Source organism: Arachis hypogaea, chromosome 20 (assembly GCF_003086295.3).
Source record: "Arachis hypogaea cultivar Tifrunner chromosome 20, arahy.Tifrunner.gnm2.J5K5, whole genome shotgun sequence".
Classification (NCBI taxonomy): Eukaryota; Viridiplantae; Streptophyta; class Magnoliopsida; order Fabales; family Fabaceae; genus Arachis; species Arachis hypogaea.
The window spans coordinates 139999385-140027059 of NC_092055.1; the positions used below are offsets into that span (position 1 = coordinate 139999385).

Genomic DNA, 27675 nt, shown 5'->3' on the forward strand with positions numbered 1-27675 from the left:
GCTTGTACTTTTTAAAAACACAAGCTCTTTTTTGTGTTTGGTAAATAAAAAAGATCAATGTGTTTGTGCTTGCAACTTTTAAAAAGATCAAGATATTTTTAAAAGTACCTAAGGTGGAACTTTTCAAAGTTGGTTTGTACTTTTCAAAATTTAAAAGTCTAATATAACTTTATATATCAACTAATTTTCAAATTTAACGCTTAAATTTATGTCTCTTATAGTATTTTTAAATTTTAAAAGCTATATTAACAAACGTAATTGTTGTTGTTTGTGTTTATTGAAAGTTATTTTTAATTTAATTTACCAAACATAAATACTACACTTCTTAAAAAATCATCTTTTAAAAGCTAGCTTTTACAAGCTACTTTTGAAAAATAAAAATTTTACCAAACTAAACCTTAAGTCTATAAAATCTAGCTAAATCCGCAACTCATTCTAAAATCTAAATGATTAAATGTCATGTGTCAATAATTGTCCTTTTAATTGACCAGAGAGAATATACCTTAATCTGTTAAAACTTATTTAAATGTTCTTTCTCTTATTTAATTGAGAGATAAAAATACACGTTTTAGACAGAAAAAAATATCGTCCAAATATATTAATTTTTTAATAAAACTAATGGAGTAATTTTTTTTTTTTTTTTAAAAAGGCAGACAATTTTTCTGTTCTCACCATGAAGTGATCCACAAGGTGGTGTTGCCATTAAGAAAGGAATTTATCAGAATGAGACAATGAGGAGAAAAAGATAACAAATGGGGGCAAGACAAAGAGAAGATCCTTAATTACATCCTTTGAAATAAGCGAAAAGAATAATACATTTCTTGAAATAACGCAAATTAATGGTAACTCTATCTTCAAGAATAGTGGCAAAATGTTCCATCGAGTTAATTATTGGACACATTATGCCCAAATTCTTTTCTTTGGTGCAAGATCTGATGTCTTTATCTCATCTATCTTTGCTGCTACAATGAAATCGTTCATGCTCAATCCCCCTGCAAAATTTTGAAACCATTTCTAGTGTCCTTTTGCAACATCAAACTTCTAATTCAGCAAAAATAAATAATGTGAAATCCAATGAAACCGAATGTAGTGCATTTTTGTTCTTTCAGAAAATTTAGCATATTTTAAATTCATTATCATTTTGGAATTTCAACTGAAAGCATGATTTTTGTACCATTTTTATCCTATGACACTCTTCCGTTAATCTTCCATTCCGTTTAGGACCTATAAGTCCATTGCAAATTTTTCTCAAGGACCTATAAGTTTATCACAAAATTCTTCATAGATCTATTTGTCTAAAAGGGTTATCAGAGTCATTTGTCTATATTTTTCATAAAAATATTATAATAAACTGAAAGATTTTTCTTAATTCTCGTAGACAACCTTAAAAGACAAACATTGTGAAACAGATGGAGTATATAAGAAGGGTTGTTCTGGACTTGTTGTTCCAAGGTTATATGGCTTACCAATGGAAGCTGTCCATAGTTCTGCTCTAACTTGATTGGGTTGTTCCAAGTGAATACTTGGGAAATGGCCAGCATGCTCTGCTACTTTAGAGATTCTGTTAATGAGTTCAACTCCGCATTTAAAATCTCTCAATTTCCACAAGCATTGAAGCTTAAATCCACCTTCCTCCTTCAATAGTCTCCAACCCACAACCTACATAGACCAAGAGAAAATAAGTTTAAGCTGGACAATGCAAGTGTGCCTCTACCATTGAGGGAGAAGAAACTTGCTTGATCGCGACGTATCAATCACCAAATCGGTATTATATATTTCTGTCTATTTATACATGTTATTTTTACATATTTTTTCAACAAAATAATCCGCGACTAGAATAATCAAATCTGTTATAATAGAATAATCAAGTCTATCAGAGCAGACTAAATTTTTGTACTCGTTAAACATAAGTTTTTGAAATCAGAGAACACAGAAGGTAGAAGGAAGAAGGAGTGCACTTCAACTACATCTCAGAAGAAAAACTCATCAAGAAAACTACTCAGCTAACTAGCTTAATACCATAGTTACATGGAACACAATACGTTCCGGTATGGAAACAAATACGGTAAGCGTGAGTTGGTTAGCGGTAAGCTACTTTTTTTTGGATTACCCACGCTATCTCCTAGTCCAACAGGTCAAGGATTAACCTGTTACGGATTGGAGCTCCATTTAAGGGTTTGCCGTTGGCCAATGGTGGCTGCATACACATGGCGGGATTCGAACTCCGACACTTGCTTAAGCAGATGAGTGAGCTGACCACCTGACCAACCCAAGTTGGTTTGCGGTAAGCTACCTAATTGGTGAATTCATGTAAGCTTAATACACATATATCACCTACATCACTAACTAGTAACTACTTATTTTACTTGTTTCTCAAGTTGCCTGTTACAAATGCCAGCTCAGCTCCTAACAAACTAACTGAATCTAACTACTCTAACTAATTCAACTACTTTGTGGGCAATCATTCATTCTAAGTTCAAACCTTCAAACGCTATTAGCAATCACTACAAAAGCAATAATAGTTGGTGCAGTGAATTGGTACCTTTCTTACAAGCTTCTGAATATCTTCTTCAGACATAGGAGACTGAAGAGGAGAAATAGGAGTGCATTGTTGCTGTGAGAGAGAGAGGGCGGAGATATTGGGAATGAGGATCTTGTGCTCACTGTCAACGTTTCCAATGACTTTCTCACCAAAACCACTCTCCAATTCCGCGGGAAAAGGGTCTCTGGCACCAAAATCGCCCAAGAACTCGTTGGTGTTAAAAGCGCGAGTTGCTACGAGCGAAGAAGAATAAGAAGAGAAGGCGTTTGGGGAGAGAGGGAAGCGTTGTGGTGAGGGGTTGTGAAGGAAACGGGGGTTGATTGGGTGGAGAAGAGGGAAGACAAGGTTTGCAGTGGCCATATCTGTGTATCTACGAGTTTGACTCGGTGGTGGTGTGTGTTGTGTTTAATTTCGTTGGATAAGGAGAAGGATGATGAAGATGAACCACACCATACTTATGCTGGGGACAACATCACTTAAGTGGTGGTGGACTGAACTCTAGTCCCCACTCCGAAGTTTTTTTTTTCTTTTTTTTTTTTAATTCTTATTATGAACTAGTGATTTTGCTAATTTCACACCCAATAATGCTAGGAATCAAGATGATTTCAACTAAAAATTAGTCAAATGTCTCTGAATGAATTTAAAATCTTTACATGGATGATACTTATGTTAAGCATTAGAATGTTTTTTTTTTTTTATAAATTGAATGATTCTAAATCTATTTTCTGATTTATTATGTTTTAGATCGTTAGAGAAAAAAGAAGGTGAAGAGACAAAAACTAATTGAATCAGATTCCGTAATTCACATTGCAATAATACTGAACATATTTTCTCTTAATTTAAATGTAATGAAATATTTAATAATTAATTAAGTTGTTTCATTTTTAACAGATTTAGAGTTGGTTCCGACGTTACGTATACCTTCAATTAAAAATAACCAATGCTCCACCACCCCACCACAATCACCAGAAACATTTTAGACACACTTCTCCGACACGTATATATATTATATCTTAAAAAAAATAAAAAATTTTAAATATATTTAGACACATTTAAATATCATCACATGTCAATATATTTAATTTTATTCTTAATATATATTTTAAAAAAAATTTAAAAAAAATTAAAAATAGTTAAAAATTTATTTTATATTTTAATATTAATAAAATATCAAAATATAATTATAATTTATTTAAACAATATTTTATACTTTATTTTTATATATATCGTATCTTGTCACCAAAAAAATATATATCGTATCTTCATATTTTATCAAATTTTAAAATTTGTGTCTTTATGTGTAGTAATTACCACCACTGATTTTCCACTTTGTTCCAATATCTCAAACCTACGTGATGAAGCTAGGTTAATAGGTGTAAAAAACTAAAAATACTCTATTGAGATAAAAGATTAGAGTATCTGAATTTCCTAACCCTTTTTTTTCTCTCAGTATACACAATTTTAAAAAGTAATTTTAACATGGTTATTGATCCCTTCAGTTTTTTGTGTTTATTCTAATTTATTAATTATCTTCAAGGTGATTGATTAAACAAAAATTAATCCCAAGCTAATTTACATTACAAATACAAAATAAGAACATTCATTTGTTCTTAGAACACACGAGTTTTTTTCATTTAAGCTATAATTATTACAATGACTATGACTACAAAAAAACATTGATTTTTTTGATAATGCTACTATACATATCAGACATAATCAATTATAACTTTAGCCAAAGAATAATAAGGGTAGTAAAAAAAATCATTAAAAACCAAAGAGAAAAAGAAAAAATAAGGCTCTAACCATGTGAGCTTGCATGGCACTAGTGTAACGTAGTAAGTAGTAACTGCCCACTACCCCTATATCTCCTCCAACTTCGCCAACCCCTTTATATATACACATCAAATTCAGCCAGTTTCATTGCATATGCACTCATTCGCTTCTTGCCATTCTTCTTTGATGATGATGATGATGAGTTCCATGACTACCTCTGTTGTGTTTGTGTTGGCCATTTTCTTGGGTTTTCAATATGTGGCTTCCCTTGAGTTCGACGTGGGTGGCCCTAAGGGGTGGGTTGTTCCGCCTTCTAATGACACCAACATCTACAATATCTGGGCTTCTCACAACAGGTTCCAAGTTGGTGACTCCATCCGTAAGTACTTTTCTTTTTTTATTTATTCCATGCTTTCTTGTTTATTATTTCTTCCACACATAATTTTTTTTAGAATAAATGACCATTTGTATCCATAAAAGATGAAAACACTGACACTGACATATGTATCAACACTAGATTGAAACTAAACTTGTACCCATGTAAGATGTTCTTCGTGTGACAAAAGTACCCTACGTAGCACTCCAACCCTCCAAAGACAGGGTACTTTTGTCACATGAAGGACATCTTGTATGGGTACAAATTTAGTTTCGATCTAGTGTGGATACATATGTCAACGGTGTCATATTTCATGGATACAAATGGTTATTTATTCATTTTTTTTATTCCATAGGTTATAAATATGATGGTTATTAAACCCTATCACTTTTTTTTCATCATCTCATATAAATGGATCATCATCATATTTGAAAATGATAAATTTCAAATTATTTAACGATTTTCAGCATAGATCAATGTTGTAGTATTTGCTTTTCTACGAGTTTAATTTGAATTACTTTTTTTTTCACCTTTCATATGGATAAAACAAAAGGATCACTATGTAATAGATGTATGTGTGTGTGCATGTCTTATTATAAACTAAATTTTTCTTCATGAGGGAAGAGGTTGATAATCATATTTATATTTGTGACCTGAGAATTCATTTTCCTTCTAAAACAAATCGGTTAATATTTCCACCTGAACCCACAATTTATCTTAGTGGGTATATCATGCACTTCTTGTTTTATTTAAATTTCGGGATCTTAAGATCATTTTTTACTCCCATCAATTTTTTTTTCAAATTATTATTTTTAAATTGATATTTATAAATAATTAATCTAAACAAAACGTCAAACTACAAAGTAAATATGCTCAATGAATACCCAAAATAAACATATTGCACAAGTTCAACATACAACATCAAAACACAAAATTTTAAACAAAATTGTGTACTATATTTAAAAAAATAAAATAAAATAAATCAAGTGCGACTAATTCTGAGTTGTGTGTGTGTGCAGGTTTCAGGTACAGGAAGGACTCAGTGATGGAGGTGGGTGAGGAAGATTACAAGAGATGCAACTCAACTCACCCAACCTTCTTCTCCAACATTGGCAACACTGAGTTCAAGTTCCAACACTCCGGGACATTCTACTTCATCAGTGGCGCCACCGGGCACTGTGAGAAAGGACAGAAGATGGCTATCAGGGTTTTGGTTCCAGATGACCATGACAAGTCTCATGGACACCATGATGCAGTTACACCCTTTGCTGGAGTCTCTGGAATAATAATAACCCTCTTATTCCTTCCCTTTGTTTTGGCTTGTGATGCTTTTGGTTCCTATATGTAATGTAATGTAATGTGATTTTAGTGTAGTATTGTTCTTATTAGGAAAATTATTGTGTTTGTGTGTGATGCGATTTGTTCTTATTAGGTGTTTTTCATTCCAGTAGTAGTGAGGGATTTTGTATTGGAACCTATTATGCATTTCTGTTATATATGGTGTATTGATCTCTGTTTCATTTATAGTCTAATTTTGATATCCTAGTAGCATAAAGAGTTTTACACGATTGTATTATGTCTTAAAATAGAGCATATAGAATCATAAGCATAAAAAGCAATCATCCGAATTGGTACAACACTTTTCCACTTTTCATGAGTTCAAACTTGCAATCACATGCTAAAAAGCAAAATTATTTCACTATGATATTCTAAACTCCTTTATATAGCAGCTATATTTCTTCTTGGCATTTTCCAATCCGCAATCCAAAAAAATTGTTTGCAATCATGCTGAGTAAAGGCACATTAACAAGGTTTAACGTTTCAACCTATCCCAGGGCGAAGATTGCGCATGATCTTCTGCAAAGTTTTGGATATCTATGTCGACAAAACCTTATTTCATAAACTAGCTGCTAGCTACTTCTCAAGAATGTAACACTAAACAGACAGGATGAGTGGATGACAAAAATTTAAGTTCTCCTAGACAAACCGAGAAATACAGCTCCCGACGAAACCTGTACCCTAAGGTCGGCAATATCCACATCATGGCCACCTTCAACCAGGCCCCATCTTTCCACCTGTGAAAAGAATCAAGTTATATTGATAAAAATCATAAAATAACGGGAATGTGTTAGGGTACCCTTTCTTTATATAGGGTTATCCATACCTTTGATATAATGAATAGTCTAATATTTGGACACAAGTTTTTTAAAATTTTAAAAGCTAATTACTCTAAATTGGTCTGTAACAATTTTTGCTTCAAACAAATTAGTCCCTAACAGAAAAGATAAAATAAACTGATCCATGATGCACTAATTTTAGTTGATGAGAGACAGGACAAATTTTCAACCATACCAACCTTGTAACTTTATAAGGTACAGTACTAATCTCCAAAAAATGAAAACAAGTATATCTAAGGGACGATATAGGGTGTTTCGAATCTAAGAACCTGAAAATCTTCTTCAAGTCTAATAAGCTCAATAGCTTCCTCAATCTGCAATTTATCACGGACAACAGCTATAGCAATAACTAAAGAATGCGCTGCAGCAGCAATAGCATCAATTGCTGCCAATTCACAGTCATCTGATCTCTTTAGAAGGTTCTCTACGGCTTTTACCAGACCATCTTCCTGCTTTCCACCAAAAAAGCTTGAGTACACAACTGGCTTGAATCCAAATTCTGATTCCACCCAGCAAAGCAGAGGGTTCAACTTTTCCACTTGGCGATCTGCAAAGTCAGAAGATTCAAAAATAAAATCTCTCAAGTTTTTCCCATGCTAGTTATTTTTGGTTATTTTCGTAAGAGACTGGATTCTTTTTAACCCAAATAACATTGCAACAAATACATGTCTAATAATCATCACTTTAAGAAGCACTGAAATCTACTTCTAACAATGTAGTACTCCTTTTGTTTCGCAATAATATTATAAATACGCGCATGGATTAGGGACATAATTGAAAACATCTTGATTTTGCACTAAACTAATTGTACGAATTACCCGTATTAAGTATTTTCTTATGCTCCCCGCCCGCCCCCCCCCCCCCCCCAACAACAACAACAAATAAAGTTATCAGTGGGAACTGGAAAAACAGTAAATATTAAATAATGTTGACTAGTTTTTCTAAATGGACACTTTTCCGAAACAGGATGGTGTATATCTTTGGCCTTAATGATTTCGTAGCTAAACAGATAGATGGACCAGATGGACTAAGCATTGTTGGACACCTATACTATGGTAGAGGTTGAGATACCAATTCATAGAATTATTGAATATTAACCCTATACTATAAATTGTAGAATGTTGATTCCCAAGGTTTTGGTCCTCCAATTCTAATTGACTAACCAAATGTTCAAGTTGAAATTATCAGTTCTAGTTCTATTCTTTCTCTAATGAAACATACTCAACTTGTTTTAATAGAATACAACCTTTCTTTTCTTTTAATCAATTTTTACAATAATAGACTATGTTAGCATTAACTATAAACTTCATTAATTCATTAACTGCAACCAGAAATGAAAAGACATATCAATGAATAACATACCATGGACATGGCTTGTCAAATCATTGTCAGCAGGAGCATGGCAAAAGACTAAATCTTGATGAAATTTCCTCATCAAATGCTCAATTATTTTCGGCCTGGTGAGTGGAACTCTTTCCAGGGCGGTACAAGCAAGTTTCATAAGAGGCATTGTGAAGGGTCTAATACCATCTGTTTGCTACAACAAATCAAGTGTCATTACACAGTCCACATACAACAATAGACTCCTAACTCCTAAGCAACCAGAATTACAGTTAAGCTGAGTATGCAACATTATTAGAAGCCATAGTAAGTCGAATTAAATTAAGCCACAGGAATTTGGAACTGACTATTAATGGTTGATAACTGGCTATGCACATTTCATCACCGACTGCAGGACTGCAGCAAGTAGTTTTTGTGATTGTGATAATCCCTGATTGGTGATGAAACATTATTTGCAACTCATTCAACTAGTATATTTAAAAGTTTTTCCTAAATATTTTCCATCGACGACAAATCGATATCCACCATAATAGTCAGTGACTCAGAGCCTTGAAACCAATATTTTAATATACTACTTCATTCTTGTATGATGTTTAAAACATTTTCAGGATGCTATATCATTATTTTTATGAACTCAGGATGCTAATGCTATATCATTACTGTTACTCACCACATAGTAATGCTATGTCATTACTATTACTCTAAATTTATAAGGACTAAAACTATTGCAATATTTCAACATCTTTTATTAATTTATTCAGCTTCATCCTACTTCCAAGCCAATTACATTATATGGGGGTGTTACAGAACACTATTCAGCAACAATAAAGAGAAAACCACCAATTTATTCCCAGAAAATAATATTACTGACAATCTAGTCCATGGAAAAAAGAAATGCATTCATGGTTGTCCAAATATAAACAGTGTTCAAGAGCTAAATTACCAATGTCATAAGTCATAACAAATCAAACATTGCGAATACCTGATATTCCCATTCAGCAGCAATGGCTTTAGCAAGTGCAAGAGTTGGGAGCTTGAGTGGTTTCTTGGAAGGAGTCTTGAGGGTCCTGTAGTCCAGCATCACCGTCCACCCGTTCCCGTCGTCAGCCTCCCTCGTCGTCACCTTCTTGTAGAACCGCTTCCCCACTATCGACCCCGTCATGAACGACATCGGCATCGTCACCGATGAAGAAGACCGTCGATCCGGCCCTTTCACATATATGCTCTGGTTGTTGTTGTTGTTGTCGCCGTTAGATGAGAAGGTGAAGGCGGAAGAGGAGGAGGAGTCAGAGGCGGGTGGTTGTTGGTGCTGCGCGGCGGAGGTTGAGCGGCGGACAGAGTGTGAGAGGGATGATGAGAGTGGGATGAGTAGTGTTCGGGATTTTATTGATTTCAGGGATTTTGTTATTAAATTTGCCATTTCTTTTTTGTTTGTGGTGGTCGTTGATAGTAAGGAATTTTGGAAGGGGTTTTCGGTCTCAGACAGACGAGTTGGCTGCTTTGGAATGAAGCTAGTCCATGACCCGTTTAATTAGAAATTTAGAATCCCGCAAAAGGCACTTAAACAACAATTTAGTTAGTCACCAAAAAAAAACAACAATTTAGTTAAATATTTTTAATTATTAATTTTATATAAAAAAATTACACTTAAATTTTTATTGTAAAAAAATAAAATACAAATAATTAATTTTAATATAATGTAAAAATAGTGTACTAATTATATTATATTATATTATATTAACAGAAATAATTTTTTATATAAATTTAATTTTAATATACTAATAATTATTTAATTATTTATATAGTTAATATAAAAAATTATTTTTTATAATGTATTATTAAATAATTAAATATAAGTATAAAATTTATTTATAGTGATATTATCGTTAAAATTAAAATTTTTTATATTTATAACATAAATAGTCTTTACCAATGAATTATAGTTCAAATGGCATAGTCTCTTCATACTCAATTAAGAGGTTACGAATTCGAGTCTCTTATCTTTGGTAAAAAAAAAATAGTCTTTAAAAAAATAAGGTAATTAGATTACTCTCCAAAACTCTTTGGAGTGCATTAAAATTACTTAGTAAATACATACGAGAAATGTTAGGGAGATGTTTTGTAACTATCAATTGATCATCAATAATATTTTTAATGGTGTGAGATTACATTTAATGGTAGAAGATCACTCACTTTTATTTTGATGGTTAAGTGCCAGAAAACACAAAAGTTGCTTCCCCTGTACTTTTCCAATACTAAATACAAATTAGTATTTTGAAGAATAAACTACCATTTTTCGCTGCTGCGTCCAACACCAAACCCTCCAAAGTCCAAACACACTCCGCTGCCTCCCCTCCCTTTTCCACTTCGGCTCCTTCTCCTCCTCCCTCTTCCATCCACCGCGCCTCTTCCTCTGCTCCGCCGTGTCCAATGGTGAATTTATCTTTTTTTCTTTCTCTGAAACAATTCTGATTATTTGTTCTTTGTGATGTGATTTAATGGCTAGGTTTGATTGAATTGTTGGGATTCTATTGCCTACTAGTGTCATTTTTAGGGTTTGATACTCATCCTACTGGTGTAATCAAATTCTGAAGATTTTCTTTGTCTTGCTTTCATGATTGGAGCAATTCCAATAAAAAAATTGTGTAGGTATAGGTATGGGTGCATGTTCTAATATAACTGTAGTTCAGTGTCAAAAAGTGAGAATAGTTGTGTTTTCGGTATGTAGTTGCTATCAACTAGCTTGTCTTCGTTTCCGCCTTCAGCTAATCCTTTTTGAGAATCTAGCATTGTAGTATACATTCTACATGGATTTATTGAGAATTTGAGAGTGAATCAATTGCACATCATTTCAAGTTTATAAATGGTAGGATGAGAAAAAGAAGTAAAGGGATAGATATACAAGCCCTGCTGATCCAGTTGCTCTTCTTTTTATTCTCTTATTCCATGCTAAGTGCCTTTCCTGCACAAAATAAGTATTTCTTCTGCAACTAGTTCTTGAATGATTTGTTATAATTGCATAATACACACTGTTTTTAGAGAAGTGATAGATTTCCCATTTCCCCCTTCATTGTTGCAATATAATTGATCAGGCTGAGTTCTAGTTTTTCATTTATTCAATAAGAAATATGTAAGGTTGTGGACCAAATATGTTAATAATTATATGAGCTCTGATCTCATCATATATTCATATGAAAATAAACCCCAAACAATTTTGCTGATGAGTGATGAGTGAAACTTTTTTCTTTTGTTTGGTCTACACTCGGCCTGTGTGAAGTCACACAAGGAGCTGTGTGATAATGTGAAATCACACGGGATACTGTATACACATTTGGGGGCCATGTGACGAGTTGTCTGAAAAGTTGGTTCGGGGTGTAGGGATAGCAAAAATGTTCTATATATATGGCAAAGGTCCAGATATGATGGCTCTTTTGCATGATGCCCTTCCAACTTTTGTAATATTAATGCTTTTTTAACTTTTGTCTCACATTTCGTTATCTTATCTTTGACATATTAACATGAAGCTTCGTAAGAATTATTTAGCTAGTGCATAGCATTTTTATTTTATCTAAACATAGAAATACATTGATTATCAGGTACAAAAACCTTGTTTGCGAGATGTCTGAGTGCTTGGGCCTCCAACTTGGATGGTTGAAACGACATCTTTAGATTCAAATAAGCCTTAGAAATACATTGATTATCAGGTAGAAAAACCTTGTTTGCGAGATGTCTGAGTGCTTGGACCTCCAACTTGGATGGTTGAAACGACATCTTTAGATTCAAATAAGCCTTAGGAATCTTTTGTGGTTATAAGTTTCTTTTTTCTCAATAAGTATGATTTTATATTTTCAAAATTTTTGTAGGCACTCCGTTTTATGTGTTATTTCTTTCAAAGGGCGCAGTAGTGTTGTATGATCCATGCCTAAGTGGGACAAGTTGTTGTATTTCTTTCGAAGTGGGAGATTGTCAATATTAAATGGCTGCAAAAGCAAACCCTTTTACAATGACATATTCTTTACTTGACAATGCAGTATATTTTAATGCTTGTGTTGGCATTAATATTTGTAATGAGCTTGCTTATTATTAAAATTATATACATGGTGATTTTGATTCCCCTTAAATGTTAAGATGTTTGCAAAATTCAAAACTCCCCTCCCCACACACACAAAAATAAATAAATAAATAAATAAGGACTTAGTAGTAGTAGTAGTTGTTAATTATTTATCCATTAGCTTTTCTTCCGTACCCTCATGTTAGTTCGCCTGTTTCCCCTTTTCTTTCAGCCTAAAATCTTTTTCTGAGCGACATCTTATTTTATATTGAGAGCAAAAAGCAATGCTTCCTCAGCGCATGAAGAAAGCTGTCACTGATAACCCAAAGAAGCTTGCCAACTTGATTGACCTTGTCAACCTTCCATCCTCTCTCAGAGACTTTGTAGGTCAATCTCAGATCTCTCGCTTGGGTTGCTTCATGCGCGTTTGGTCCTACATCAAAACCAATAATCTCCAGGTTCTTTCCTTATTTTGAAAAGTATGTTCTTTCATACGGGAGAATTTATATTGTCCAGTATCAGGTTGAGACATGAGTTGACCTTCTTTTGTTTGATGTATTAAGATGTAGCTTTGATGGATTGACTAAAAGATGAGTTGCTTCACTGATTTGAACAGGATCCAAACAACAAGAATGTAGTCAACTGTGATGAAAAGCTAAAAGGTATTTTGCTGGGGAAACCTCGGGTTGAGCTAGCAGAACTCCCTGCGCTTATCAAGCTGCATTTTCCAAAAGAGCCCAAGTGAGGTCTACTGTATAAATCAAGGTTCCTGTTGTACTGTAAAGCACACGCATACCTTCGTATGAGTCGCTGGATTGTTGAATGCTGAATAGTGAATGCATTTATCATATTTGGAATAGTCCAGCTTGAAATGGTCATCTTATTCTTTTCATGTCTTCCCAATTTTGCAATTAGGAATCATGTTTATTAGAATTTTGATTAATTGGTTCGTTTTCGTTGAAAGATTACCCATCATTCCTCGTAGAAATAAGCTGGATAAATTATTATTTAATATTTTAGTTTCTAATGGTTGGACTAAGCTTCAGTTTCTGTCTTTAAAATTTGAAATATGTTTTTGCCCAAAAATATTTTAATATATATTTCGTATTTAACGAATAAAATAATTGAAAATTTTCTAATAAAATTGTTCGAAAAGTAATTTTTTGTGCAAATAATCTGTCAGTAAAATAGTAGATAGATAAAGATTAAGAGACAAAAAAAATTTGACTTAAAATATAAATGTAGGCTAATTTTAATATTTGCTTTTAAAAAAATTCTTAGCGTAGTCAAATACATATATACTAATTTCAAGAAAAAAATATATTTTATTTACTCTTATAAAATTTATAAAATTAAATTATTGTAAAAATAATTGCACCATCAAAATTTTAAACTTAAAAACATTTATAAAACTACTTGCATTTAAACAATTTGTGCAAAAATAAAAATAAATTAGTGTGTTTTAAAAAAAGTTAGAAATTTTGAATTTGTAAAAGAAAATGAGGAAAAAAAACTTGCTCATGGAGTAATTTGATTCATGACATTAAATTTTATGGATTAAAATTCGTTAGTGCAAAGTCAGATCCAGTTTAGTATGTTGACAAATAGTATGTATCATTAACGGTCATAAAGTTACATCTCAATAAGTTACAAATAGTATTGTATCATTTGTCGATTTTAAAGATATTTTTTGTGCAATTAAAATCTCAGATTTTGGTCAACTAAAAAAGTTTGTATTATTTTTTGATCCAACTAATTTGAAGTTTCCAATGATCTATGCACCACAAATCACATGTTCTTATTGTATCTACTAGTATTTTTATCTTTACATTTTTATATGAATCAACTACCTAATAAATACATTAAATATTATGTGTCCACATGTAATATAAGTGATCACTTTCTATATTTATTATGTCAAGGATCAAGATCAAGAAACTACAGATTTTGGTTAACTATGTGTAGTTGAGTCAATAATTAAAATTCTGTTACAAAATTCAGTTACACAATATGTCTTTATAAATAACAATGTCTTGTACATAAAGAGTTTTTAATACATGATAGTTCATTCTGATTTTTTTTCAATTCACTTCTTCTCTGTTCTTCTCTCTGCATTCTACAATTTCATTTTCTGCATCATCAACTTTACTACTCTTATCAGAAACTTTACATGGTATCCAGAGCCTAATGGTTGACACCATGGCTATGATCCTTTCTAACGCTTCCAACTCCAAATATTGTTTACCAGTTATCTCTGATAAGCTCAATGGCAACAACTTTCTAACGTGGAACAATTTGCAATCATCATAATGAAAAGTCAGACCACTTCAAGAAGGAGAACATCCCAGCTCAAATGGTGGATTCTGGAGACCCAGCAAAGCCAACAAAGATTGAATCAGAAACCTTCAAAGAATGGAGACTCCAGGACAAATCTCTTATGACATGGCTATTGGCATCTATGGATACAACTTTCAAAAACAAGATTGTGCACTGCAAATTCTTCTATGAGATGTGGGATACTATTCTTGAATTCTTTACAGCATTATCAAGGACAAGAAATTCAGAGTCTTCTATCACAATTAAAGTCTGTAAGACTCACTACTACTACTACTGAATATCTTATAAAAATTAGGCAATTAGTAGATTCATTAATTGCCTTAGAGGCACCGTTCTCTGAAGATGAATATATTCAAACCATTCTTGATGGAGTCACCGAAGAATATCAAGGCTTCATTGGCACTGTCATGGCAAAAATGGGCAAGTTTGCAGTAGTTGAAACAGAATCATACCTGGTAGCATATGAAGTGTAACAACCACCCCTTCTAGAAACAAAATTAAATTCGAAATTTGAAAATCAGGTAGGAGATAAGTTTAGAATTTTGAATGTATGTATAGGAACATAGTAACCAGCCTCCGTTTGAAATTTAATCCCCAAATGTATATAAATAGGGGAGCACCCATAGGTAGAAAATCACTCCTCTCAAATAATAATCCTCTCACTTCTCTCTACAAAGAAATAATATTCTGTGTGCAAACACAAGAGGCAAGCTCGAAGAAGCGTTAGGAAAAAGAGTAGGGAATTATGCCTTTCTCACTTTATGTTGGCATGTAGTATGCTCTAGTTATTTTTCTTCCATCCATGCATGGTTACTATCTTTTATCTTTTATGTGTCTCATAGCATTAAGTACCTTTTTTTTCATCCCTTATCCATATTGACCATGTCCATCTATTTTTGTCATTCATAATCTCTTGATTCATGAGTACATACCTTTTTACCATGTTTTATTTAATTATTTAATATACCCTAATTCTACCATGTGCATTTACATGACTTTTCATATCATTATGTCATTAATGTTTTTTTAATGTTGAGAGTATATACCTTTCTACCATGTTTTATTTAATTATTTAGTATATCCTAATTTTATCCTGTGTATTTACATGACTTTTCATATCAGTATATCATTTATGTTCCTTTAATGTTGAGAGTACATACCTTTTACCATGTTACATTTAGTATATCCTAATTTTATCCATCTTCATGAATGCTTCTTGTATGACTCTCTTTTTATGTATGCTTAAAATAACCTTGATTGTAAATTGAACTGAGGTAATGATCCTTCGGTAAGGGAATGTGACCCCCAAAGACAAGATATCGAGATGATCCCTCGGTAAGGGAGGGTGATAGATCGAGATGATCCTTCTGTAAGGGAAGGTGATCGCCAAGACATTCGAGATAAGAACCTTCGATAAGGGAAGGGGACTCTCATTTTATACCGGTTTGAACTCAATACATTCCATAAAAATTATAAGTTAAGAAAGGAGAAAGCATGAATGAAAGTTTGATTTTTATGTTTTTTTAAGATTTATTTATGATTATGTTGATATTACTTAAGATGTTATCCTTCTATTTTCTTTCTATGTTCTTTCCTTTTTACCTATATGTTTTACGCTTTACAAGAGGTTCATATTACATGTCATATCGTACGAGTTTCTTTTAAAATCCTGCACGTGGGCTGGAGATAGATACGGAGGTGTTGCATAGCACTCCTACTGAGACGTTAGGTTCTCATCCCTTTTTCTTTTCCCATACTGTCTCCAGAGGAACATGGCATAGCGGATAGAGACGACGCAGTGCCCCCGAAGGTAACTTCTGAGTATGACCCCCTCGAAGCACGCGTGGGTAGTTACGACTACGACTACCGTGCTCCAAACTATCTACTTAGGTCGAGAGTTCGTGGAAGGAGAACCCCAGCTGCCGTCAAGTCCTAGTTCATCCCACACAACGGAACCAGATCTTCACTGCGCGAAAAGATGTTGGAGAAAAACCACTGATACCTCGATTCGTGAATAACTGAAGGGTCCTGATCAAGGATAGGATATGACACAAGTATGGGAGCCTCTTCGACGAAATTAGTTAGGACATATTATTTTCTTTTCTTTGTTTAATTACCTCTAAGCATTTTATTTTGAACCGTACTCATGGATAAGTTTATTATTTCATATTTATTATCGTTTTAGTACTACTTGTTTTCTTCTTCACGCGCACTTCCTCCCTTCCTTGCATAACGATTAAGTTCAGTCTCTTTCTCTATCGAGTGTGGCACCTTATTTAAAGACCTTCAAAGATAGGATATAACTTAGGGTGTTACATGAAGACATGCTAAATCGATTCAAGAAACCTTCACAACCAATTTCTTTAGCCAATTTATCTCAATCTTCTATCCCTTCGGATCAGAATTTCCAAAGAAACTACGATCCTTCTAGAGGCAGAGGAAGAGGAGGAAGATTTATGAGAGGTGGTAGATTTACCAACTCAAGTCGCTTGTTTTGTCAGATCTGTAATTGCCCCGGACATGCTGCTTGGAGTTGTTATTACAGATTTGACCAGCAATTTCAGTCATCTAATGCAACATTTTCAGCTCAATCATATCACCCTCCAGCTCCTCCACCATCCTTTCATCAACTTAGGGCATTCTTGGCAGCACCACCATCATCATCATCGTCACAAAATACAGCTTGGTATCCTGACTCTGGAGCCAGTCACCATGTGACAGCTGAACCTAATAACATTATTCAAGCTGCTGAGAATCAGATTAGGTCAGATCAGTTGTATATAGGTAATGGTCAAGGTATCAAGATTTCTAACTCTGGTTCTTCTATTCTTTATGATTCAAATACTGCTCTTTCTTTCAAATTAACTAATCTATTACTTGTGCCTCAAATAACCCAAAATCTCTTTAGCGTTTCTAAATTTGCAGCTGATAACTTGGTCTTTTTTGAGTTTTGGCCTCACCATTGCTTTGTTCGTGATCAGGCTACCACGAATCATCTACTTCAAGGGATAGCTAAGAATGGAATTTATGTGTTTTCCAATCTGTTTGTACTAAAAACTCTTTCTCCAACCCCAAATTGTGTAAAGCAACAAACTACATTAACTGCTACTTCAATTCTCAATAATTCTATAGATACATGGCATAAGAGACTTGACCATCCCTCTATGAAAACTGTCTCACATATTCTGAATAAAAATAAAATTTTACATGCAAAATGCTCTACTCCTATATCTATTTGTGAATTCTGTTATATGGCAAAGTTACATCAATTACCTTTTTCAAATTCTCAATCTGTGTATGTGCATCCCTTAGAACTTATCTACATAGATATTTGGAGACCATGGTTTTAGGTATTATATTAGTTTTGTAGATGCTTATAGTAGATACACTTCTCTTTCTCTTCTGGTTAATAAATCTAAAGCCTTAGCAGCTTTTAAGCAATATAAAACTACTTTGGAAAGACAAACTGGACATCAGCTTAAAGCTATACAAAGTGATCATGGTCTTGAATTTTTGTCTAATTCCTTCAAGACTTATTTGACTGAGCAGGGAATTATTCATAGACTTTCATGTCCTTATACACATCAACAACAAGGGACAGTGGAAAGAAAACATTGACATCTTACAGAAGTTGGTCTATCACTTCTTGCTACAGCTGCTCTTCCATTACGGTTCTGGGATTATGCATTCCAAACTGCTGCTTATCTCATTAATCGACTTCCCACTCCTATTCTCAATCAATTATCTCCCTTGGAGAAATTCTTTCATCAGCAACCAGATTGCACTTTTCTCAAAGTATTTGGCTGTGCTTGCTATCCTCTCTTGAGGCCTTACAACAAACATAAATTTGATTACAAATCTCATTTATGTTTATTTTTAGGCTATGATTTTAGTCACAAAGGCTATAAGTGTCTTTCTCCATCAGGTAAACTATATATATCAAGAAATGTTGTTTTTGATGAAACAAGATTCTTATATTCTTCCCATTTTACTTCACAACATTCTTCTATTTCAGACTCCTCACCTCTCTTACCTACACCACAAGTTATCCCTGGACCATCATCACCAATTCAATCACACACACCTCCTTTAGAACCACCAATTTCTCCCTCCATCTCCTCCCCTCCCTCTTCAAATCTACCTCACTCAGCTTTACATCTTACATCAGTAAATCGTGACCTTTAATCTCCCACAATGCCTACTGGCCCAATTCCAACTTCAGATATGGAAATAGTGTTACCTCTTCAACCACCCATTATCTCTTCTTTTTCATCACAAGTATCACCACCTCTTCCTCCACCACCATCCAACATTCACCCAATGAAAACCATATCTAAATCTGGAATCTCTAAACCTCGAGCCTTTTCTACTATCACTTCCTCATTGCATAGTGATTCAAATTTTCTACATCATATACCAAAAACAGCTTCAGAAACATTAAACCATGCTCATTGGAAACAGGCAATGCAAACTGAGTATTCTGCACTTTTAAAATGCCAAACATGGGATCTAATCTCCCCACCACCTAGTGCTGTCATTATAGGCAGCAAATGGGTCTTTGCATTGAAAAAGAACCCTCAAGGCCAAGTCATTAGATATAAAGCTAGACTTGTGGCCAAGGGATTTCATCAAAGAGAGGGTGTGGACTTTGAGCAAACCTTTAGTCCTGTGATTAAACCTCAAACTATCCGAATTGTGCTCTCAATTGCCTTGTCTCGAGGCTGGCAATTGAGACAATTTGATTTTGACAATGCATTTCTCAATGGTGATTTACATGAAACTGTTTATATGCAACAACCTCCAGGATTTTGTGACACTAACCCTTCTCTTGTTTGCAGATTACGAAAAGCTATTTATGGACTCAAACAAGCTCCTAGAGCTTGGTTTCTAACCTTATCTGCCACATTAAAGAAGTTTGATTTTATTAGTACTCGTTCAGATCCTTCTTTATTCATAAGACATACTAATACATCTGTAACTCTATTATGTGCATATGTTGATGACATTCTATTAACTGGAGATAACCCCTCTGAATTACAATTATTAATTCAACAACTTCACTTTATTTTCTCTCTTAAAGACCTTGGCAAATTCAGTTTTTTTCTTGGCTTAGAAGCCAATTATGTGAATGATTCTCAAATTTTACTGCATCAAAAGAAATATATCACTGACTTACTTGACAGAACCAAAATGACTATGGCTAATTCAACCCCAACTCCTATGGTTGTTTCTTCAAAATTGTCAGCTAATGATTCCTCTCATTTTGAAGATCCAAAATTATTTTATTCTATTGCAGGAGCCCTTTAATATCTCACACTTACTAGGCCAGACCTCACATTTACTGTTAGCAAGATTTGTCAGTATATGCACAATCCCACTGTCAATCATTGGAAAGCACTAAAAAGGATACTTAGATATAGAGTAAATTACCAATTATGCCCCCGAATTTGTAAAACGCTGACAAAAATAACCCTAATATTTGATAACGACAATAATACCCTCCAAAAATTTTAAAACGGTACAAATCTGACCACCCGTGAGGAGAACCCTTCTCCGTTGAACGGCGCTTGGTGATGTGGCAAACGGAAGTCCAACGTGGCCTCCCTATTAGGCTTCACTATCCGTTTTGTTCCTAAATCCCTAATTTTTAAAACCCTAATTGGACAATTCAAATGAAATTACTAGATTAACCCTTTAGTGAAAGACCATATGTAACTAAGACGAAGTTGGACGCGCGAAACTGAAGAGTTTCTTGGTGGTGGTCTCTGTCTGTGTTCGTCTGCTGTCGCTTTATATCCGTCTCTTGGATTTCGTAACGTCATATGCAGTGACACGTTTGGCGTTGATTCGGAGTGAAGAAATCGTTGTGGAAGAACGAAAATTTTGGTAAGCATTTTATGTTTTTGTTGTTGTTATTATCAGCCAGTTGGGGTTTGAATATGGAGGTATGATGATGGTAGTTTGATGTGTTGTGTTAGCTCATTATAACTTTTGTGATGACTTTTGTCAGATGGCTACACATATCACATTTGTTTATCACCATCGGGGTTGGTTAGAGAAAGATGCGGATGGTGTGCTGAAGTATAATGGTGGTACAGTGAGTATCATCGACAGGGTGCACGTTGATACATGCAACCTATTCCTTGTGGAAGGCTTGTTTCTAGATTTAGGGTATACTAGGTATACTGAAGTTTATTGGTTGGAGCCCGGGAAGGATTTAGGTAACGGGTTACGGGTGCTCAGGAGGGATGACGATGTGGTTAAGTTGTGTGAAGCTGCATTGAGGAATGAAAACAGGGTCCACTTGTATTTTGAGCATCCAGTTGATGCGGAGCCAGAGTATGTTGATGAGGCTGAGCTTATTGGTAACGAAGAAGTTGAGACTCTTGATTTAGTGGATCAGCAAATTCATCAGCAGGAAGCCGAAGAAAATGAACAGGATGAAGGATATGAAAATACAGAAGTAGAGGGAGATCCTTCAGAAAATCAATCAAATCATCAAGCTGATCCCCCACAAGAGGTGGAACAAGAGCAAGAAGAGGATGATGATCCCCCACATCAGGAGGAAGAAGAGCAAGAAGAGGACGAAACAATGCTGAACAAAGGGGGGTATGATTCTGCGTTGCCAGATGAGGCTGCTACTGAAAAGGTTTGTAATGAAACTCAGGCTGGAACAATGGAAAACGAGGCCCCCAACATAGGAGACAACCATCAGACACATGTTGAAGACCAGGCGGGTCAATCTAATCCTGAAGAAGCCCAAGGCAGGGGAAGAAAACCCAGGAAGAAACATGCGAGGCCCCAACCATCTGGTAGAGCTCAACCTGTACCACAAAACAATAGTGATGCACATGCTGGTAAGTACATGAATTGTAGATCCTAGTTGAAATATTGAATATTGTTGGGACTGTGTTTTACCTGTCATAAGATGTTTGCTAATTAAAAAATTAATCATATGAATGCTTTATGTTGTAAAATTAGATGACGATGCAGGTTGTGGGGTTCAAGGCCGGAGGTATCATCAAAGACCCCGTCCATCTGGACAGAAGATTCTTCCACCTAGGGAAGAGAATCAGGCTCCAAGGGTGGTTGTTCCTAACCCTCATGACCAGGATGAAGAACCCACTGAGTATCAGTATCATTCTGAAGAGCTGCACACCCCACCTGGTTCTGATTCTGAGGATGAAAACCCGGTATTCCCTCAGTATAATCCAGATACGAAATTTGGTAAAATTAGACTGGAATTAGGAATGGAGTTTGGCACGATGCAGCAGTTTAAGGATGCAGTCAGGAAGTACAGTATTCAGCTGGGCAGAGAGGCCTTTTTTCTCAAGGTTGAACCACACAGGTGCAGGGTAATATGTTACAATGAAACTTGTCCATGGGAAGTTTACTGTGCAAGGAGAAACCAGCCCCCGAGTTACCAAATCAAAACATTGGTCGATGAGCATACATGTCCAAGGAGTAACAAAAGCAGGTCAGTGACGTGTAAATGGGTGTCCGAGGAGTTGATTAGCAAGATTAGAGTCTGTCCGAATTTGTCTCATAGAGAGGCTCGTGATATGTTCAAGGTTGAGTTTGATATATGTGTCGGAGAGAGGATGATATTTAGGGCAATGGAGAAGGCTAAGGATGTCATTGAGGGCACAGAAAGGGAACAATATTTGAAGTTAAGGACTTACTTGAATGAGCTCCGTAAGGCCAATCCAGGATCCACCTGCCGTATGAGCACAACCCCACAACAAGAAGGGTTGCCTAAGTTCAGAAGTCTTTACATATGTCTAGATGCCTGCAAACGAGGATTCAAGCAAGGATGTAGGCCTTTTTTATGCCTTGATGGAGCATTTTTGAAGGGTTATTTTGGGGGGCAGCTGCTGACAGCCGTGGCTCAAGATGCAAACAATCATCTATTCCCAGTTGCATATGGAGTAGTTGATGCAGAAACAAAGAATAATTGGAAAGAATTCCTGGAGTATTTGTTGGAAGATATCGGGGATCACAGGCAATTTGATTGGCACTTTATGTCTGACAAACAGAAGGTATCTTGTCTGTAACTTGTGTGTTAAGTTATTTAATACTATATGCTGACTAACTTAGTTCTTGACAGGGCCTAATTCCTGCTCTACAAGAAGTTATGCCGGGGGTTAATCACAGATTTTGTACTATGCATATGTAGAGGAATTTCAACAAGCGCTGGAAGGACTTAGAACTCAAGCAGTTTCTATTTCAATGTGCAAGGGCATTGACTGATCAGGAGTTTAATGAAGGTATGGATGCTATCAAGAAAATTAATACTTCTGCCTGGGAATATCTTTCTAAGTATGAGCAAGAAACTTGGTCAAGATCAAGATTCTTAACTTGGCCTAAAGTGGATAACATAACCAATAACAATGCTGAGTCACTTAATGCAACCATGGTGGGGCTAAGAGGCAAGAGCATCATTACCATGCTAGAGGAAATTAGATATTACCTTATGAAGACGATGGCAACGCATAACGATGCACTCATGGCCTACACGGGGAAACTGGCTCCTATCCAAATGAGCAGATTGGAGAAGGAAAAGAAGGAAGGAAATTACTGGGAGGCTCAATGGGTGGGAGACGATGACCACAATGTCTTTGAAGTCAGAAGGCATGGTCGAACAGTTCGGGTCAACACTCAAGACAGGACTTGCACTTGTAGAAAGTGGCAACTCACAGGTCTGTCGTGCTGTCATGGAGTTGCTGCAATTCAAAGAAAAAATCAACGTCCAGATGAGTATGCCCACCATTGGCTGACCATGGAAGCGTACAACAGAACATATCAATTTCACATCAACACTGTCCCTAGTCAAGAATACTGGGCTGATGCAGAGGACCTCCCGTGTCTCCCTCCACCTTATAAGAGACCAATAGGAAGGCCTACCAAGAAGAGAGCACGACATGAATCAGAGAGTCAGAGTGGGAGCCAGTACAAACTCAAGAGGAGCTATGGAAAAACAAGTTGTAAATATTGTAGAAAGGTAAATAAAAACTCATTTCTTACACAACTGTTGTTGTTATCTGTTCTCTTCAAGTTGATCTGATGTTGTTTTTTGTAGGTGGGACACAATTCCAGGACCTGCCCTAATAAGAATCATGTTGCAGCTGGGGCAGATGCAGATGCACAAGAAGCACCTCAATCAGGTCAGCCAGCAACAGGAGGAGTTGTTCCACCCAGGGGCTTACAAGACATGTCAGACTCAGAGCAGGAGATGTATTGGGAGGAAACCATGGATGCAGTCGAAGAGGATCTCACACAGGGCCATCCACACTCTGAAGCTGATGAAGAGGTAGCACATTCTTCAATAATTGCTCTTTACACTAACTTCAGATCTAGTACTTAAATTTAATTTACTGTAGGCAAACATGAACACCTCCGGTTCAACTAGTCATCGTGAAGGAAGGAGAGCTACTAGATCTAACCTTGCAAGGAGAGCAGCAAGATCTACCAAGGCTGCTGCAACAACTCTTCAAACTCCCTCCAACACTGCTGCGGCTGGTGCAGCATCTACTAGCAGGGAAACAATCAGGGTCAAGATGCCTATCAGGAGAACCCCCTTAGCCCAACCAGATCTCAGGCCCACAGCTACAGCTACAGCAGCCCAACACCATGTTAGGCCCACAGCTCCAGGCCCACAAGCCACTCCAAGGCCCAACCCACCATTTAGGCCCCCACAAATAAGGCCCGTCGCACCATCTGCAAATGCTGCTACTGGTTCAGGAGTTCCAGCCTCCACAATGACTCCACTTGTGTCAAATGAAACCATGAATGGAGCATCTAAGGCAACCACCTCTAGGTTCTCAAGGTTTATGCCAAATCAGTCAGCTTGAAGGAGACTTTGCTATATAATTACTTCATCTTTTGGGTTATAACTTGATCTGTAGTTCCCCTTTGTTGGACAACTTGAGTATTTTGGGTTGTATGTTGATATTTAGTATGTTTGGTATTTAGTTATAACTTTATCCAGTTTTTGGGAATGTATGTTGATATTTAGTATGGGTTATTGCCCTTTGTTGGACTCTTTGTTTATTTTGGTATCAGCTATGAAGACTGATTAACATGTATAGAGTATTTTGGTTGGAACAGTTTGTGCTAATGCTTGATGTTATGCAGACCAGTTGTCTCGGTTTTTATCTTGTCCTTTTACCAATTTTGATTTCTTAGGTCTATTTGAACTTATTTAACATGTCTGAGTTGCCTTTTTGGTTAGTTGCACTTCACTCCATTCATGATTTTCTTGGTGATGCAATAAAATTCTAGTCACAGGTCCAATTCATTAACAAGTAAGCAAAATAACCACAGCAATGTCAACATAAATAGTATGCAACAATAACACATAACAGTCATCAATAAACCCTGTCCTGCATGCATTCGTTGTCCTATCTAACCAAACACATCAAACTCAAACTCAAACTCAGTACAAGTCCACCCAGTACGAAACACAGAAGCAATTCAACTCTCTTCATCTGCTCTATCAACATCTTTCGATCTCTCTGTGTCGTCTCACTCTCAACACTGGTAAACCTCCCTTCCAATACTCCACATGCATTGCATCCTACTGTGCCATTCTTACAGCATTCCTCCACCCCAGCAGATTCCTCACCCGTTTCGTCCATCCATTGAAAATAACAGCACCCACTGTTCTTCGTCTGCCCAACACAATAACCATTCATCAAGCTCAGTTGTCGACGGGGGGAACAAATGAAGCACAAAATTCATACTTACCTTCCACAGAGGACACCTGAAGAACCATCTACCTGGGTTTTTCCTCGTCTTCGACTTCAATGCCACCACCTGAAGACGACAGAAGCATGTGCCATCATATGGCTTGCTCACATGTTCTTCGAGCCCTTCAGATCCACTATTTTCCATATACTGTGTCCTTCGATTATAACTGGACATGACTGAGCTTCCAGCATGCATGGCAATGGTTAGGGTTTTGCTTTATGCTCAATTTGGGGAAAATGTTCATTCTGATTTCTAAATAAGGGAGTAAAGGGAGTGAAGCCTAATAGGGAGGCCACGTTGGACTTCCGTTTGCCACATCACCAAGCGCCGTTCAACGGAGAAGGGTTCTCCTCACGGGTGGTCAGATTTGTACCATTTTAAAATTTTTGGAGGGTATTATTGTCGTTATCAAATATTAGGGTTATTTTTGTCAGCGTTTTACAAATTCGGGGGCATAATTGGTAATTTACTCCTTAGATATATTAAAGGAAGTATGGATCATGGTCTCTTATTTACAGCCTGTACTGACTTTCGATTATTTGCTTTTTCAGATGCTGATTGGGGAGCAGATGTTGATGATAGAAAAAGTGTTACTGGATATTTTGTCTACCTAGGAAAAAACTTGATTGCATGGAAAAGCAACAAGCAACGTGCCGTTAGCCGATCAAGCACAGAAGCTGAGTTTCGTGCATTTGCTGCAGCTCAATCTGAAGTCATTTGGACACAAAATCTGCTTCATGAGTTACATCTCTCTCTCACCACAGCTCCTACTCTCTACTGTGACAACCAAAGTGCTTGCCTTCTTGCTGCAAATCCAATTTTACACAGGAAATCTAAGCATTTCGAGCTAGATCTTCACTTTGTGAGGGACCAAGTTACACATAAGAAATTATTTGTCACTAATATTTCATCCTAAGATCAGGTGGCTGACATATTTACCAAGCCACTATCGATGACTCTCTTTTCCAAATTTTGTGGCAAATTTCGTGTTTGTTCATCCCCTACACTCAGTTTGAGGGAAAGGGCTGTCAAGGATCAAGATCAAGAAGTTACAGATTTTGGTTAACTATGTGTAGTTGAGTCAATAACTGAAATTCTGTTACAAAATTTAGTTACACAATATGTCTTTATAAATAACAATACCTTGTACATAAAAAAGAATTTTTAATACATGATAGTTCATTCTGATTTTCTCTCAATTCACTTCTTCTCTGTTCTTCTCTCTGCATTCTACAATTTCATTTTCTACATCATCAACTTTACTACTCTTATCAGAAACTTTACAATTTAGTCATTGATCATGTCACTATATTTACTTACTATTTTACTCATCTTAATATTTGAACTTATGCATCCTTAATTTCTAATAATGCTAACAAATGATCTTTTTAAAATGCGCTTTTGCTTAAATCTAATTTTAAGTTGCACACACCACAATACTAAACCAAATTTTTACGGTACTTTTTAAAAAATGCAGCTGGTAAGGGTCTTTCACCCTAATATCAAATTAATATGAAAAAAAATATGTCCGTAGATATGTTTGATGAATAAATAAACTCATATTCATAGATTAACAAAATTTTGTCCAAATGTCCCTTTCAGTGTCCATTAATCCTTAACTCCAAAATACTTGTTTGTTTTCGAATTTCAACTGGTTAAAGCTTGAAGAGTTTCGGTCTACGTACAAAAAGAAGAAAGAAAAAATAGGTAATTTCTTTTAAGTTCATGGTAATTTTGTGCGTGATTTATCCTTACTTAGGTGCCACCATCACAGCCGTTGATCAAGAAAAGTTTTTAAAAGTTCATTAATTGATTTATTAAATGTTTTTACACTGTATTGTATTTTATATTATTTACATTATAGCACATAACGTATATGAACTCTAATATGAATGGGTACAATGTGTAAATAGTTGATTTTGACAAAATTACAAATTAAAATTCTTTTTCCACTACTGCTTCTTCTTCAAAAGCCTAGATTCTTCGAATCAAAACCCTCTCCAAATACCATTCGACTGCCCCACTGCTTCTTCTTCTACCTCATTTGTCTGTTTTCTTTGGTGACTCACCGACAGGGCAGGGCCAGATCTTTCCGAATCTCGTCGAAGACATTGCCTACTGTTTCTTCGTCTAGCTCATGCGGTTGTCTTTTCAGGGTTAAGTTTTTTCGAAACCGTCGAAGACCGTAACTCATCCCTTTGCCGGCCAAATCTGGAGACCCACATGCAAAACCCTCTCCAAAAACTCTTGTAAGGCCTACTGTTTCTTCTTGTAGTTCATGCGTTTGTATTTTTTCAAATTTCACTACCAATTTTGCGTTATTTGTTCT

The 27675-nt window shown here is 35.6% G+C and overlaps 4 protein-coding genes across 5 annotated transcripts; 2 read left to right on the forward strand and 2 right to left on the reverse strand.

The window, feature by feature from the left end:
- Positions 1 to 679: 679 nt before the first annotated feature.
- On the reverse strand, positions 680 to 3054 carry LOC112782844 (probable pterin-4-alpha-carbinolamine dehydratase, chloroplastic). The gene is made up of 3 exons (XM_025825474.3): positions 2543 to 3054; positions 1467 to 1659; positions 680 to 992 (listed from the first exon to the last, which is right to left on the reverse strand). Exons 1-3 carry the CDS (start codon positions 2900 to 2902, stop codon positions 901 to 903), a joined length of 645 nt encoding a protein of 214 aa, XP_025681259.1. The 5' UTR covers positions 2903 to 3054; the 3' UTR covers positions 680 to 900.
- A 1468-nt stretch (positions 3055 to 4522) lies between these two features.
- LOC112786527 (early nodulin-like protein 21) lies at positions 4523 to 6039 on the forward strand. Its single transcript, XM_025829898.3, has 2 exons — positions 4523 to 4694; positions 5711 to 6039. The coding sequence occupies exons 1-2, from the start codon at positions 4523 to 4525 to the stop codon at positions 6037 to 6039; spliced, it is 501 nt and encodes a 166-aa protein (XP_025685683.2).
- A 225-nt stretch (positions 6040 to 6264) lies between these two features.
- On the reverse strand, positions 6265 to 9752 carry LOC112782843 (uncharacterized). Its single transcript, XM_025825473.3, has 4 exons — positions 9192 to 9752; positions 8231 to 8405; positions 7138 to 7415; positions 6265 to 6766 (listed from the first exon to the last, which is right to left on the reverse strand). The coding sequence occupies exons 1-4, from the start codon at positions 9627 to 9629 to the stop codon at positions 6659 to 6661; spliced, it is 999 nt and encodes a 332-aa protein (XP_025681258.1). The 5' UTR covers positions 9630 to 9752; the 3' UTR covers positions 6265 to 6658.
- A 725-nt stretch (positions 9753 to 10477) lies between these two features.
- LOC112784931 (upstream activation factor subunit UAF30) lies at positions 10478 to 13287 on the forward strand. 2 transcript variants are annotated; one of them, XM_025828297.3, is made up of 3 exons: positions 10478 to 10642; positions 12493 to 12718; positions 12877 to 13287. In XM_025828297.3, exons 2-3 carry the CDS (start codon positions 12545 to 12547, stop codon positions 13003 to 13005), a joined length of 303 nt encoding a protein of 100 aa, XP_025684082.1. In that variant the 5' UTR covers positions 10478 to 10642; positions 12493 to 12544; the 3' UTR covers positions 13006 to 13287. The 2 variants fall into 2 exon arrangements, with proteins under 2 accessions (XP_025684082.1, XP_072086109.1); XM_072230008.1 differs by having other exon boundaries at positions 10500 to 10642; positions 11806 to 12718.
- The last annotated feature ends 14388 nt before the right edge of the window (positions 13288 to 27675 follow it).